Here is a 17,307-nt window from a genome sequence, read left to right on the forward strand (position 1 = left end):
AATGTAATAGGGTCTATAGAGTATATAGGCATATTCGGCACCATAATAGCGATGTGGCAATGGCGTAAAAAAAATGATAATCTGTCAAACGATAAAGGTTGATATTCTTGGACACTGAACTGCGGCATATGAAGTATATATATATATATATATATTCTGAAATGAGGGTCAGAGCCCGGAGAGAGGAGAGCTGAGTAGCCACTACAAATTCCAAGTCTTATTTCATTTCAATTCGAACATTACAAAGTAATATAAATCAGATACATACGGTGCAAATAATTAATTCAACAGAATCGATTATCACGTACAAAGACGGCGAAAAAAAAAAACACAGGCAAGAACGGGCATATAAACTGGGGCATGCAGCCAATGGAAATGAGCCTAAGTCCAGTGTCAAAGTAAATATTGTAAAGTGTGGACCCCCCTCGGCCCCAGTACCCCCGACTACTTGAACATGCAAAAAAAAGTAATTGGGCCGGTACAAGGGGAAAGCTAATCACACATCAAACGGGCCCATGGGGCCCGTTTCATAAAGGACTTGCAACGTTAACAAATGGCAACTACCATGGTAACAGGGCTCAGAAGCCAGTCATAATGAAGGTTACCATGGTAGTTGCCATAATGGCAAAGTTACAACAGTTGCAAGTCCTTTATAAAACGGGCCCCAGATGGGGTTCAAGAATTCTGTGGATGAAGGATATAATTATGTTATACGCATTAGGCAGGAGAGAAAGAAGAAGAATTCTCATAGAAAGACAATTATAGGCCTAAAGGAGACAAGATTGACAAGATAAGAAGAATACAATAAACAAAAAATATAAGAAAAGGAAGAAACAATTGGGAAGGGCTGACAATTACCAGTTTTAATCTGGTGTGATCTAATCAAGCTCTTCTGTAACTTAATGTCAAATCACTTTGCGAGCAATTATGAAACAGGAAAAGGTTCGAGTCACGGAAGTTCTCCCCCTTTTTCATTTGTCCTACCACCAAAGCTATATATGAGGCAGCTAGCGGTTACTTCTATAGCTTCCTACGATTTTAGGGGGTACAAATAGGGGCTAGGACATTAATTTTATACACAATTTTGTTTGATTAAACACGTCTCTGTTTTTCGGACATCATATCACTTTGTTTTTCATCGAATTTCATTCTTTCTACCATATAGGCACTTACATTCCTTTCTTTATCTTCTTTATGCTCGCTGTATGGGAGGCTGGGTTATAGCCCAGTATCGTGGGGACGAGGCCGTTATCCTCAAGTCAATTTAATCCAATCCAATTAACTTACACCATAAATCCTTCCAATCCGCTTTCTCGTATACATGTACTATATCTTAAGCAAAATTTGAAACCTCTGCAGTTACCTATATTTGAAAATATTCTGTTGATTCATATTAACCCCAAAGTATTAATGATAGTAGATTTTTTATGCTTTGTGTATTTTTATAATTCTATTTTGATACTGTTATGTTTAATGCTGTTTTTTTATGTAAAAGTTCTGTACAATTCAGCTCTTGCTGCGAACAGTCTTTGAATAAAATACCATTATTATTATTATTATAATTATTATTATTTTTACCTCTGACTCCATAATTTTCAGTTCTCCCCCTCCTCTTCATTTTATTCCCTTTTCCCTCTCTCTTCCTTTAGAACCCGGACATTCTCTCTTTTTTTAAATCTTCGTTTCCTTGTACTAAAAAAAAAAATTTTTTTTTAAAATACATGTATATGAAACCCTACGTATTATCCTACGCTCTTATAATATGTGTAATTGATCAGATATGATTATTAACGTCTAGGACCAACCTTTAACGTCACCATCCGAAAGACGTGGCCTAGCTGGGGACCGTTTCATCACGGCATTTTTGTCGAACAAGTTGTCAGATCTGACATCTCTCCTTGGTTCTGATTGGCTGAGAGGCACTGTTTCTATAGTAACTGTCGGATAAAATGGGACCTGTCGGATAAAACGTCCGACAAGTCCTTTCATGAAACGCTCCCTTGGGCTCGTACCTCTGCATCAATTTTTAACTTCCCCACAGCTTGGATTACAGTCGCACGCCACAACGCCCAGTCACGCTCTTGTAAGTTAGGAGGCAGTCCTTTTTATCCCGGCCTCCGTTTTCCCCTTTCAATTCCCTTGCCTCTCTTTCCCAATCCTTTCAATTTCTTTTGCTTCTATCTCTTCCCCTTCCTTTCCTATTCTCTCCCACTATCTTTTCTTCCACTCCCCCCCCCTTTTTAAAAATTCCTCCTCGTTTTGTTTCTACCTCTCTCCCTTCTTCATTTTCTGTCAATCCCTTTCCACAATTTCCATTCTCCATCTCCCCCTTTCTTTTCCTTCCCACTCTCTCTTCTTTTCCTTCTCTCACTTTTCCTTGTGTTCTCTCCCCTCTCCCTTTCTCCTTATAATAATAATTATATTCTATTATTTTTTATTTTCATTTATTTATTTTAATTTATATATATATATATATATTTATTTTATTTTCTTTCTTTTTTTTTTTGGGGGGGCGAAACCCCCTTGGCCGCATGGATCCGCAGATGCGCAGGGGTTGCTTTAACGGTCTAAAATATAACAATGGAAAATAGTTTTGACCTTCCTAGCTTGGGAAGGGGAGCGATTTTGATTGGGATAAAACTACTGAAGGTGACTTTTGCTGTATCTTTTTATAATTCTCATTGAAACAAAAGGGCTTTAAAGGGGAAGTTCACTCTGAAGAAAACTTTGTTGTGAAAATAGCAGAAAAAATAGTAAAAAATATTGGTGAAGGTTTTTGAGGAAAATCCGTTAAAGAGTAAGAAAGTTATTAGAGTTCAAAATTTTGGATATGTGACGTCATAAACGAGCAGCTGCCCCATGTTATGTAATATAAAATGTATGAATTTCAAATTTTGTATGGTTCCTGATGACTTAATTTTGTTTTCTTTTCATGATCGGGTGTGAAATGATTTGTCTATTGATATACAAAAGTTACAGTGAAAACCATTTTCAATTTTCTGAGAAAATGACATTTCATTGATTTTTTACCATTCGCTATGTAGGAATGCTGCTCGCATATGACGTCACAAATCAAATAATTGAAATTCTAATAACTTTTTATTTGATGAATTTTTCTCAAACCTTCGGCAATATTTTTTATTATTTTTTCTGCTATTTTTACAATAAACTTTTTGTCAGGGTGAACTTCCCCTTTCATAAGTAATGCTAGGATAAAAAAGTATCAAATTATGAAAAAAACTTGTGATTCTTCGTCTGGACACTAAGAAAAAACAATCATCACAAGAAGAGTATAATGAAATTCTTATATTTCCTAATTATCATTAAAATCACATTTTCATATTACAAACACAGCACAATATTCAGCCTAAGATTTGTATACAATATCAAAAATATATCAAACCAACAAACCAATATCCACAGACTGTGTTAAGGAAGGAAAAAAAATCAATAAGAATGTCAACTTTACAATCTACATACGTATAGACCAGTTCGTAGTTACTTCATGGGCAATTTTGGTCAAATGACCTTTCATTTCTTTCATCATGATAGGCAGATTTCAAAGCAAGATATTACGTAAGCTTGCCTTACATAGCAAGATGAAGAAATTGAATAGACCAGGTGACTAGAATAGCACACAAATGAACACTTAATGAAGGTATTTGTTGCATTCCTACTTTGAATGCATATCTTAGCATGTTGCACAATGTACTTGACAAACTGTGAAATACCAGTCGTTTGTCGAAGCATTGTTGCTTTTCGTGGATGTAAATGAAAACGACAATTCAAAAGAATATATGAATAATCAAGACATCAAAGTTGGTGTTTATCTCATTAGATTTTAAAGCACCATATCACTTCAGTACAAATGATGACCTTCTTCTGATCATGCGTAGAATCTTTTGATCATGCGCAGAAAGGAACTACGAACTGGCTTATTCAGGACTTCCAGTTAGTACACAATATTCTACATGAAGGCACAATGTCTATCAAGATAATAATAATAAACACAGAATTATAAATAAAAAGTTAATAATTATGATAATCATAATAATAATTTGATTTATATGGCGCTTTTCCAGAGGAAACAAAGTGTTGATATTCAGCGATGTGTACAAGACTGTATTTCAGACCAAGATTTTTGACAAGCAAGCAAGCAAAAAAAAAAAAGAGTCACCACTCCCTTTGAGTAATTTAGGTTCTTCTCTTTTACTTTAATAGCTATGAAGTGCTGCATTCTACCCCCTATTATAGACCCACCTTCCCTCCCTTTGTCTAAATCTGCCTCTGCCAACAGAGATCACACAGGATTTACACAAACATAATCATCAATTAGTAATATAACTTTGTGGAAACAAATTGTTATCACCTGAATTAAGATTTGTTTTTCAGTAAACATATTTGTCTTTAAAATGTAACATCCTTGCATATACAGTGCATCTAAAATAATTTAACTTTAGAGGGATAATACTAATAAAAGATTACTAAAAACCACAATATACAATTGTAACACAATAACAATAATAAAATATGTGGCGCACTCGCTCATCACGGTGCTCAAGCTGCATGCAAGCTAAAATGCGCACTGCTCTTGCAGATGAAAAAAACATTGAAACATGTGTATATCTCACCCTGGTTTTAACAAAATGATTGCATTGATTACATTGATCTAATAACCATATTTGTGTAAGTTTTATGAAATAGAGACACAGAGTTGATTTTTCTCAATAAATTACGATTTTGCCAAAAAAATATTTTTTTTTTACAAAAAAATATTTTTTTAAAGAAAAAACATATTTTGGTTGCAAAAATGTACTAAATACGCCAAAAACATACTGGTCGGCAGGTCTGTGTATATAAGGATCCCCTTTTTTATAATGTAACAAGAGTGCAGATTCAGACAAGAGCAAGGTTGGAAGGAATGCTGGAATTTCTTGCTTTTCAATTAATTTGATCATGCAGCTCGATTTGAATACAATTCCTGAATGAGACATGATACATAAAAAATACACACAAAAAAAATTAGCAATGTTTGTTGCAGTGTAGTACAGCAAAATTCCAAATAATTGAGATTATCTTGAAAACATTAATTCAGTCATAAAACAAATTTTCTAAATTATGAAATTCAAAATCCAGTTTACAGTATGAATGGAATACAATAAAGAATTTTGGTCTCATGTACTTGTGCATAGGACTAAGTTAAATGAAGTTTAGAGTTCACATGCCTTCTCTCCTCACAATAATTTTCCAACTGGAAAAATAATCTAACAAAAATAAATCAAGCCTTGTTTTCACTATCAGTCTTCATCTTTGGTTTCTATACTTCAGTTTCTAAAAGGTAAAATTTAATTTAAAAAAATTATGGCAAGCCCAAACTATGAAGCATTCATTAACTCGTATGCAATAGCTATTGCTGTTGGATTGAAAAAACAATTGAGACAAAGGGAGCTTTTCATTCAACAACTAGTCAGCCAATGTCACTGACAACTGTCATAAGCTACTGAAATCCTTGCATCTGATTGGCTAAGAACAAAGCAGTCAGTGAAATTCTCTGACAAGATGCTTTATAAATCACTAACCAGGGTCACGCAACACAAAGGTTAGCAATTAATCGTACACTTTGATTTCCACGCTTGATTGTACATTGTGGTCAATGCAATCAATCATAAAGATATTCTTCTACAATTATTGCTAAGCTTTGTGTTACGGGCCCCCGATTGTATTGAATTACATACTGTACGTCGGGACGTTTCATCTATATATCTAAATATAATAAAGAGCATTTTGTTTGAAATATAATTCCCTTTTATCATTGCACTGTACATCCTCATAATAAATATCTGATATACATTATAAAAAGGCAGCAAAGTTCTCTCTACAAGAATACTCGGTACTCCGTTATTATGACACTTCATATACTAATCCAAAATATACAAAGTGCAATGCACATAAGCTTCATGACAAAATCAAAATTCAATTTACAATATATACATAATATATCATTTATAAAGTATGTAAAAACATTTTTTTTATGATTTACAGCTTAAATATCAAAATACAGAGATTTAGAAACTTCAACGCATGTTTCAATAAACACTTACTACACTATATAAAAGGTGCACAATGTCTTGCAGAATGTTTTTATCATTCTCTAAAACTAGAAAAGAAGACAATATAATTTTTTCCTACATGGTAACAATTCAATTCGAGACAAGAGAGACATGGAGTACTGTTTACCCACACATTTAACACTAAAAAGACGGGGGGGGGGGGGGCTGATTCAGCCCCCCTCGACATTTTTCGCGATAAATCCGCCGCGCAAATTTTTTGACCGCGTCGCTCACTGACTTTTTACTTTCAAGTCTCGCGCAACTTTTGAGACCAAAATTGTGACCCCCGGGTACGCGGTTCCGAAATTATGCAACATTTTGTAAGTGCATGCAGACCAAAAATTACTCAAAAACATGAATTTGTGTACAAATCCAATGCAAATAGTGTTTTTAGCCAAAATTCATTAATATATCATTATTTTTCCTTTTACTTAAATTTTAAATAAAAGTCCCCGACAATCTCCATTGAAAAAGAACAAAAAGTCGAAAAACAAAGAAATACATAAGAAATTTAGAAAACGATAGAATACATATGTGATGTTGAAATTTTTTAAAGCAAATTTGATCAGATGCCTATCTAGAGTATGTGAAACAAAAATTTGCATTTCAGGGGCATTATTTTATTAATTAGAGCAAACTTATGATTTTAGGAATAAATTAGCATAATAAATAAGACATGAGATTTTTTTGCAGAATTTGACGTTATAGTTTTGTAGGTAATGCCATGGGTAATGCATGTGCCAATTTTCGTCGCGATCGCGTGATCGACGGCCGAGATCATAAGGGGGGGGGGGGCTGAATCAGCCCCCCCAGTCTTCTTAGGCGTCGAAATAGCCCAGTCTATTTAGGGTTAAGGGAGTAATTCCACTGTTCAGACTGAGCACATCCTGACAAAATATTTTGCATCACTATCACTGTGCAACTGCTATCAAATTAGATGGGACTCAGCTATGCATTCAAACATTGCTTGACACATCTTTCATAATGCAATGTTATGGGACTGATCAGAGGAAACAAATTCATCAGCCCCATTTTGTTTCACAAAATTAATGTCATGTACTATTAGATATCCTAGGCACTAAATGAAAATGACAAATCTGTTCAATTTGATGGAAATAGGGAGCGTAGCAAAACGTCCATCTTCGTCTTGAGTTAGATTCCCGGCTTTTCCAGGAAGCTTTTTAAGCAAATCCAGATCTATAGCGGCAACAAGAGACGAAGACATTCATGGACCCTATTTTTTCAATGTTTTACCTTTAAGATTATAGTTTTAACTACAATCTTGCAAAGTTCAATGAAAATCTTTATTCGAATCCTCTAGCGTTGAATCAACTTATTTCAAATTCTTATGCATTTAACCATTACGTTTTACACCAATTTAGTTATAAGGATTGCCTATTGATACATTGTAAGTATTGCACGTGTGTTAACCCATTTCTCTTTGCCTACAGCAAAAAATATCATACCATGCAAACGTAAATATGCTTCTAAATCTTGGATAAACGTTTCATCAGAATCCTGGACGGAATGAAGACATATTTTATTATTCTTTTGGTTGATATTTATTCACATCCTTTGGTGATCTTCACATATATGTGATTTTCTGAAGTACACAATTTATAAAGAATTCTTTCAAGATTTACAGTATATGATTAGATCAAACTCAGAATGTTTAGTTCTTTTTATAAGAATAATTGAATTCGTATGTAATCAAACTTGTTTTTTTATACCAGGTGTCCTGAAACAGCATAACATAAGACTTTAAGCAATTTTATTACATAGTGTTTGATATTTGTTTAAATTGTTGGAAGAAGCATCTTCTGACAAAGAGAATGATATCAAGATCATTAGTTTTTATTCTGTGCACATTTCAAAGAATTCAGACATTTTCAAATTACTGCAAACTTGGATGACAGAAAAGAATTAAGTGGAATGAACCTTCAAACGGGTGTATGTCGTATCAGGTAAGGCTATCTATGCATTAAATAGTGAAATGGATAAAGTAATGAAATTGTAATTTACAACCAAATTCTATGATCTTGTTTCATTCCTATTCCAATATTAACAAATTTCAAGTTTTTGTAAGGAAAGTACTTAAAACCTGCCATTCCACTTTCTCCGGAACACCCAAAATATATTCTCTTATTGATAAAAAAGTTCACAAATGTGACAAAGGTTGTGAATCAAGAATACCACATCAACAAACAATAATTACACAATGAATCAATAATTATCAGTTAAATGTAAAAATACATATATTCATTACGTATTATGCTTAATAAGATATAGAGAAATACAAAAATCTCTGCCAGTAAAATTTGAATACAGACTATAGTTATTTTTTTTCAGATTTTTTTTAAAAACTTGCTTTTATACAAGTGTATAAGATAGTATAACTCTTCAAGTAAACTTTCTACATTCAGCAATTTTTTGGCAAAATAATGTTGACAGTAGTCCCAATCCAGCATGAATCTAACAGTGACATAAAAAGATAATAAGAGCACACTACGATTTTGGAAGGATGAAGGAAGAGATTCTCTCAGGAAAAAAATATCCTATATTCATTTCAGATTTGTTACACTTCTAATGGAATGAAGACGGGTAAAGATGCGTTCAAGAGTCAGTCAAAACAGATCTCCTTGACTTGATTGAGAAATGGGAGGCAAAGAATTACCCCTTTGTAAAAGATACGCAGTAAAAAATTACCCCTACTCCAAACATGGAAGGCAAAACATTACCCTTTTCAGAAGGTGAATGGTAAATCGTTACCCCTTTCAGAAGATGAGGGGAAGAACATTACTCCTTTCAGAAGATGATGGGTAGAGCAATATGCCTTTAAGGAGATGAGGGGTAAAGAGTTACCCCTTTTCAGAAGATGAGAGGTAAAGCAATACCCCTTTTCAGAAGGTGAGTGGTAAAGCATCCCCCTTTTCAGAAGATAAGGGGTAAAACACTTACCCCCTCTTTATAAGATAAGGGGCAAAGCATTACCCTTGCACAAAATGAGCGGTAGAGCATTAATCTTTTCAGAAGATGAGAGGTATAAAAGCATTATCCCCTTTCAGAAAATGGGAGGCAGGGTATTACCCTCTTTTCAGAAGATGGGGGGCAGAGCATTGCCCCTTGTCTTTGGAACAACAAATGTCAACGGTTCTTCATCGTCTGACGATCTCTGGTCATTTTCCCTCTCCTGTTTCTTGAGAATCACTTCCTCCTTTCTAGGTGACTTCTCTTTCTTTTTCTTTCCTTTCGCTTTCTTTTTCTCCTCCACCACTTTTTTCTTTTCGGGCACTAAGTCCTTCACCTCTGGTGGCTTTGAAGAGCTGGGATGCGCCCCTCTTGTCTTCACGGGGGGCATAGTTGATTGCAACGCACTGACGTATCCGTTCACAAATTTCAGAAAATCCTTATTATCATCATGATGTCTATGGGTGATTGCTGAAATGAAGCGGTGAATAAGCCTTGCTTCCACATAATCGGATATCGGTCTTAGGCCTGCAATTGTCTTTAGAATGCAATCAACGGTTAACTTCTGCATCTGCATTTGCAAGGAAAAAATAACACAGCATTACAACTAGGGTTCTTTGTTTTGATAGGTTGATAACATAGTAAAGGAAAATGCATTAACCATGAAGTCAAGATTTTTGAAGGAAATCATTTCTATGATGGGCGGAAATAAAATCAGTATTAAATTTCAAAGAATAAAACTGAAACCTCTTGTAAAAAAAAATATAAAAGATAATTTCAATGATCTATTTCATCCATTATTTCAGGTTTTAATGGCTTTTTAATAAATGAAACACAATAAATATGAAATCAAGTGCTTGAAAATACAAGAACTTTAACAAATGAAAACAATGGTGTAAAAAAAAAATAATCAATGCACACTTTATGTATGTTCATGCATTACTTCATATTTATTAGAATACCAAAATTTAAGTGAAATATGGACTGGAGTAGTGATGGAGAAGTTGAATGTGAATGACAGATCTTCATTGCATTGCCAATAGGAAGATCTAAATAGCATTAGTGATCTGAATATTCAAATTAATAATAACCACCCCAATATTCATTTTTTGTCAAACTTTCATCGATCTGTTTGTTTGATATTTTGTATGAATTCAATTGGCTTCACTCCCCTTTAAAAGACCCCCCTCCTCCTACCCAACCACCAATGATAAGGATAATATCAAAGCACTTACTTTTTCAAGTACAGTTAAAGATTTCAGCACGTCTCCAGAATAATCAACCAGTTTCTCCATGTCACTTCCCTGGAGGACTGGTTCCTACAATAAAAACATTACATCATCAAATATTACAACATTCCACTCTTTTCAGATCAAACCTTTAAATGATTATTTAGTGGGCACTGTTTTACAAAAAGATGTTGCAACGGATAGGGTAAAAAAATTTATACCCTTCTGCATCTGATATGCACAAGGGGCTGCGTTTCTTTCAACTCAATTTCAAAGCTACACTGTATGTTAATTTATTAAAGAAGAATCAGACAAGCAGATAGTTCAGACAATAAGAAAGATAGGATATCAAAAGAACTATTTGAAAGTTGTAATCATTATAGAAAAAATATTTTTCTGTTAACATTTCACATGCAACAGACCTATTCTGCTCTTGCAAGCATATAGGAGTCATTTCAGATGATGTCACAGTGAAAGGCATAACAATGATTTATCAGTTTGATGCACAAGTATTTATTATTTGTCATCCATCATGTCTGCTTGTGGGAATGTTTTATACAGTGCATCCCAGAAAAAAAGGAAACCGGGATTCCTACATATTTTTCCTTTAAAGGCAAATTAATTATGATATTTCATTTACATCATCGTACAATTCAATTATTCCTCTACATTTTGATACCTAACATATGACAAACACTTTACACATTAATGAGCAAGACGAGTTTGAAATTTCAATGTCAAAATCAGTTTGCGCAGATAAATTGAACAAAAATTGATTTGTGATACGACAGCCGTGCTTATTTGATGATTCACTCGTTAGCATTTATTTTGTATTGTTTGTTGAGTTTCTGTCACTGATCCCAGTAAAGAGAGTGGATTCAGATTAACATGTGAATTTCTGCGCAAATTGTCATGTTCTAGTAAGGTGCCTCTGCCCATTTCTCACAGAGACAGTAGCCCACCCATAAGTCCCAATCTTTCCCAAGCCACAGGTTCCAGTCCCCATATGGCATTCCATATCTTTCAGTCTGGTATCACCTCCGATATACCAGCAGCGGATGATGACTACCTGATCCAGCCTTGCCTCTTCACCACAGCCCATGACCACCCTCCAGAGTTTTCCCCCTCTCGTACGTCAAGCCCTGGACTTTCATTCCCCTGCCCCATTGCGAGCCATCCCTTTGGACCCCCCATCTACCCTACATCATATGATTTGTGCTTATTAGGTCTGGATCTTATATGTTGTCTGTGTTGACTTTTGCATGTACATTTTCAGGTTGTACTACATTAAACTGCTGTTTACCCCGCTGTTGTGTATGTTTTTTTTTCTTCAACCTGGCTTAATTGTGTTTGATTATATACAATGTACTTAACTTTTTTTTCCCTTTTTAACATGTATTTTGACACTGTAATTAGAGTTAACTGTTGATTTATGTTTTGGATAATTGCTGAGTTTAGGATGTGACTTTTCATTGTTTGTTGATGTCTGAGTTAGCGTATTTGATATTTGCTCACTTGTTTATTACATTGGAGGTAGACAGTGTGCTGAGTAATAGTGTTAGAAGAGTTGACTGGACTGGAATGACTGAAATGGTTGTTTCCATGAATGAGGGTAAGGTGCAAGAATGTACCATGATGCAGGTTGTGTGTTCCTATGAAGTGAAGGTGGGATGAAGAGATAGAGTGAAGAGGTAGAGTGTAAGGTGCAAGAATGTACCATGATGCAGGTTGTGTGTTCCTATGAAGTGAAGGTGGGATGAAGAGATAGAGTGAAGAGGTAGAGTGTAAGGTGCAAGAATGTACCATGATGCAGGTTGTGTGTTCCTATGAAGTGAAGGTGGGATGAAGAGATAGAGTGAAGAGGTAGAGTGTAAGGTGCAAGAATGTACCATGATGCAGGTTGTTATGTTTTCCTACCAGTATGAAGTTAAGGTGGGATAAAGAGATAGAATGAAGAGGTAGAGTGATGAAGAGATTACTACTTGATTGTTATTGGAATTGTAAATGACAGCTGATGGTAAATGAGAGGTAGCACAACTCTTGATGTTTGATTTAATGTATGGTTTGTACTGTTTACACCAGCATACAGTTTAATTATGGAGTAATGTTTTGATAGTTTATTGACAAGTAAATAGTAATCATTGGTAGAAATATAATCATCATGTTGTGGTTTGCTATTTTGCCTACATTAATGTTTAGATTACTTACTAGAGACATTTGTTTATTGGATGTATAACATATCATATCCTTATTCATTTGGATTGAATATAGTCTTATTATATAATTGTTTATCATCATACCTGTCATGTATCTGTTATTGTTGTTTTATCATTTATTTGGTTTAGGCATTATGAATAAATTGTATCCTCCTTTGCTGGTGGGATATTGTATGTATTTAACTTTAACAAAACAGTGCATTTATGTAAATATGTTTGTATGTCAATAGATAGGCAGGATTTATTATGTATGCAGGCAATTATTTGAAAGTTTCTTTCTCTTCATGGATAAGAATCTGATTGGAGTTTTGTATAGCTTTCTTTATCTTTTTAGAGTGTCATTTTATTTTATTGCTGTGTTTTATTATTTTAGCAGACTTACTTCACTCACCATTTTTGAATGTACAGTATATAAGGAGATAAGATAAAATGTTAAATTGACTTATGTGTTTGTTAAAACTACTTAATAGTGAGGATTTGTAATGTGTATATTTGGATGATTGCTGAAGTTTAATGGGATTTTTTTTATATGCAAGTTATATGCAAGTAGTAATGATTTGTGTGTTGAAAAACATTTGATTGGTTTTTTAGTTTGTAGATGATTTAAAGTGTTGAAAGGTAATTTAATATTTTATGCTGTTAAGAGAAAGTAAAACAAATGAGATTTGCTTAACAATTTTTGATTTGTTAGCGAATTAATTGGTGATACATAGAATTGTGTTATGTTAGATTTAGAAGAGTTGTTTTTGTTACTATTGGTTGGATAGTTAGATATTGAGGGAGAAGATAGTATGAAGGAAAAATGAGTCACGCCAATGTGTTGATTATGAATGCATTGTCGCTACATTGTACAGCGCGCGGATATCCGATTATCCGGCCTCTTGGCCGTGTTGTTAATAAACCACACACTCCCACTCAATACTCTGTCTGGTAAATTATCTTTGATCTTATTTAGACTGGCGTTGTTTCTCTGCTCGCCGATATTGTAGTGCTGTAGTCTACATTCAACACTTAACGTGAAGTAATGCATTTTGTGGAGGGGTTCATTAGCTTCTGAGCACAACTGTACTTATTAAACCTAGGCAGGACCTTAAACCTATACAAATGTTCTTGTGTATTTCAATGTTGATTACCTTCAGATGTTCAAGCCACGACCACATGAGGGCAGCAAGCACAAATGGATCTTCCTCCGTCGCTAATATCTTCCACGCTGAATGACTCTGATTCAAATTGTGCTATAAAGTAAACAAAACAAAAATAATGATACTTTGAAATAAATGCTGCACTCAACCCAGAAGAAGTAAATGGGTACCTGGCAGGAAATTGTTCCTTGTAATGCTTAAAGACTGGCCAAGCTAGTACCAGAGTAATAGGCCCATATTCTGAAGTCTGGTGTAACTTAGACTATGATCTAATTTTCTACTTAAATTATGGAAAGCCAAGAATGTGAAAATTTTGCTTACATTGCATATTTCTAATATTTTCTGTACTCCATCGTCATGCCTTCATGATGAAGAAAACTCCCGGGGGGGCCAGTTCCATTCACGAGTGGATACCATGCGCGACCATTGGGTCTCGAAAAGCACCCTAAACACTAATTTCCATATTCTGAAAATGCACCCCTTAACAAGTACTGACGTGTGAAACCCTAAATCTTAACAAGTATTGGAAATAAAACGATACTCTTGGCAAATATTCTCCGAAATGAACCCCTAAACAAGTATAGGAATGTTTTTATTGTTACGGGTCCTTCGGTCGTCGGCTTTACCTTATTTGGTTTAGTTCGACCCCACCTTCTACACCTCGCGCAAATCAGACTCTAAACACGTAGTGTTGGGGCAAAAAGGACATCCTTTATAAAACATTTATTTTTGTTTCATCATCCCCGCAAAATCGACCCTAAACACGTAATTTTCCTAGTGAAATAGATACCCTTTTTTCATTATTTTTGTGTTTTTGACACCCTTATCACGTACGTACGTAACGTGCCCTATCGTGAAAAAGACATCCTTTTTACGTGTTTTTTTTGTCGCGCATGGTGTCCACTCGCCAATGTAAGTGGCCCCCCGGGAGAAAACTGTTTAAGTTACTATTTATAGTTAGATATGATTTATTTAAAGGACAAGTCCACCCCAACAAAAACTTGATTTGAATAAAAGAGAAAAATTAAACAAGCGTAACACTGAAATTTCATCAAAATCGGATGTAAAATAAAAGTTATGGAATTTTTAAGTTTCGCTTATTTTCAACAAAATATTTATATGATCGAGCCAGTTACATCCAAATGAGAGAGTTGATGACATCACTCACTCACTATTTCTTTTGTATTTTATTATATGAAATATGAAATATTTTTATTTTCTCGTCATTGTCATGTGAAATGACGTTTCATTCCTCCCAACACGTGAATTCCATTATTTTAACATTTTTGCTTCAGGCAAGAGGTCCTAATCGTCAAATTCGTAAAAATTGGAATTTTGTATAATTCAAACAATTAAAAACAAAAGAAATAGTGAGTGAGTGACATCATCGACTCTCTCATTTGGTAACTGGCTTGTTCATATAACTATTTTGTTGAAAATAAGCGAAAGTTTTATGTCATAACTTTTCTTATTTTACATCCGATTTTGATGAAATTTTCAGCATTGTGCTGTCTGATTTTTGCTCTATTGATTCATATCAACATTTTTCTGAGGTGGACTTGAATTTTAAGTTTCAAATGAGCAGATAAATTGAACCTGCACCGTTAGATATGTGTGCCACAATTGGCTATCCATAGTTAAACCACAATTTTAGACCAGAGTTTAATTTAAAGTTGACTTCAGAATACAGGCCATAATATCCAAAGTCCCCTGGAAGTGCAAAGAGACATTAGATGGTGCATGTGTGTGATGTGCGCTATACAAGTACTGATAAATTTTATCATTATAATTGTTGTTAATTATTGTCAATTTCATTTACTCACCTGTAATGACTCCACTCTATGCTTGAGATTCTGTTATGAAAAAGGTCAAACAGAATAAATACTTTTATAATAAGTAATCAAGAGAGTCAAAAGGGGCCTAAGCTTTCGATCCTAGCAGAATCTTCTTCGGAGGCAAAATGACAAACATATAAGGTGGAACAACCATAATATAGACCACAGACATTCAACAGCAACAGCTTTCAGCAGCTTCTTTTTGCCATAATAAGTAATCATAAGAATAAACAATTTTGCTGACATTGCAAAAGAAAATATGTTTGATTGAAAAGAGTAGAAAGAACTGGAAACCACAATCACAGAAAAATCACCAAGCTGAGGTTTAAAGTGAAAATGAGACTCATATATACCTAAGGTTTCACAGTCAATAACCATTTATTCTTTAATGAAGAAAATCCTATTTTGAGATAATAAACATGTCTGCATAAGCCTAATCTCTTTGAATCATGGATATCAGCTTGATTTTATATGAAGTAAATAACTCATAATCTGCATTATCTGTTCAGACAACTTGCTTTGAAGTATGACACATTATTTGACTTGAGGTAGGTCCACTTAAGCTAGTAACTTAGGCAAACTCAACTGTTCTTGCATTGTTTCATTTTCTGATGTGTAACATGCTTTGAATTGTGCTTTTCTTGTAAAACCAATCAATATCTTTTATCTTACCAGTAAAGCAGCGGCAACTCCGCCCTCTTCCACTGCATCATTTTGTTCATCCTCCTCATCATCTCCATCCCCATCCCCTTGTCTTAACCTGGTATCCAGACCCATAGCATCTGCTACCAACTCAACATCGCCATCTTCTTGCATGTTCATCACCGAAGAATTGCACAGCAGAGAATCACTGATCCTTGGTCTCGACAGACCGGACGTGCCCAAGGAATCCGCAGAATGGCTCGTCGTAAGTCTCTTATGGTGAGTCTTCCCGATGGACATGGCATCGTCTTCGGAACTGGACACTGTGGCACTGTCATTCAGGTGCAGCTTCCTAAAGTCTAAGTTCGGACTCTTCCGTCCTGGAGAGACCAGCCTGTGAGCCTCGGCAGCGGACGGACTGAGTCCGTTGCTCTCGCTCACTGGGTCAAGACTGTATCTCCTGGTTTTGTCCTCTTCAAGGGCACTGTCCTCTGCGGAATGTCTTTTGTCCTGGAACGCTCCTGGGGTGAGTTTCTTCAGCGTGTCCACGCTGTCGGTCCTGCCTATGATGCTGGACGAGTGGACGTCTTTGATCTTGGCCAGTTGATGGAGACGCACGCATACAATTTTGACAATCTGCATAGCAATACAATATATGAATACAATCATTAACAGACTAGTTACTGTATGAATGAACAAATTCACTTTATTATGTACCCACAGATCAACAGAGAAATAGGAAATTAAAAAATGAACAAGCAAACATAAAGTCTCATTCTTAATCCTTGCTCAATAATATAGGTAAAATAATAAGATAAAAATTTATGTGATTTCTCATTCCATTTTATTCTTTTAAAAAGTTAAATAAAGTCAAACTTAGGTTAACTTAAAAATCAAAGTTAAAGTGATTGACAAAATGGTAGTAATGCAAAAATGACAGATGCACTTCAAGGAAAGCAAGTTTTTACAGCTTATTTTTCCTTGATAAAAAGAAGTAAAAACTAAATTCCTAGAAGTGATGAAATCTCAAAATATATCATGCCTGGCAAAAGAACCCGACATAGCATCTTTTACCACTTTAGCAGTTCCTTGGTTTTTTTTTTAATCCTTAGTGACAATAGCAAAATAATTAATAGTAACAACATGAAGAAGAAGAAGAAAATTAA

General features: G+C 34.8%; 1 protein-coding gene across 1 annotated transcript in view; it reads right to left on the reverse strand.

Moving 5' to 3' along the window:
* Positions 1-6,895: 6,895 nt before the first annotated feature.
* The window catches only part of LOC121411874 (protein tyrosine phosphatase domain-containing protein 1-like), a 37,766-nt gene continuing 27,354 nt past the window's right edge, over positions 6,896-17,307 (reverse strand). Inside the window, 5 exon segments of the mRNA XM_041604757.1 lie at positions 6,896-9,648; positions 10,313-10,396; positions 13,656-13,757; positions 15,488-15,517; positions 16,172-16,777. Coding sequence (XP_041460691.1) covers positions 9,205-9,648; positions 10,313-10,396; positions 13,656-13,757; positions 15,488-15,517; positions 16,172-16,777 — 1,266 coding nt within the window. The 3' untranslated portion in view covers positions 6,896-9,204.

This window comes from Lytechinus variegatus, chromosome 3, assembly GCF_018143015.1.
Source record: "Lytechinus variegatus isolate NC3 chromosome 3, Lvar_3.0, whole genome shotgun sequence".
Classification (NCBI taxonomy): domain Eukaryota; kingdom Metazoa; phylum Echinodermata; class Echinoidea; order Temnopleuroida; family Toxopneustidae; genus Lytechinus; species Lytechinus variegatus.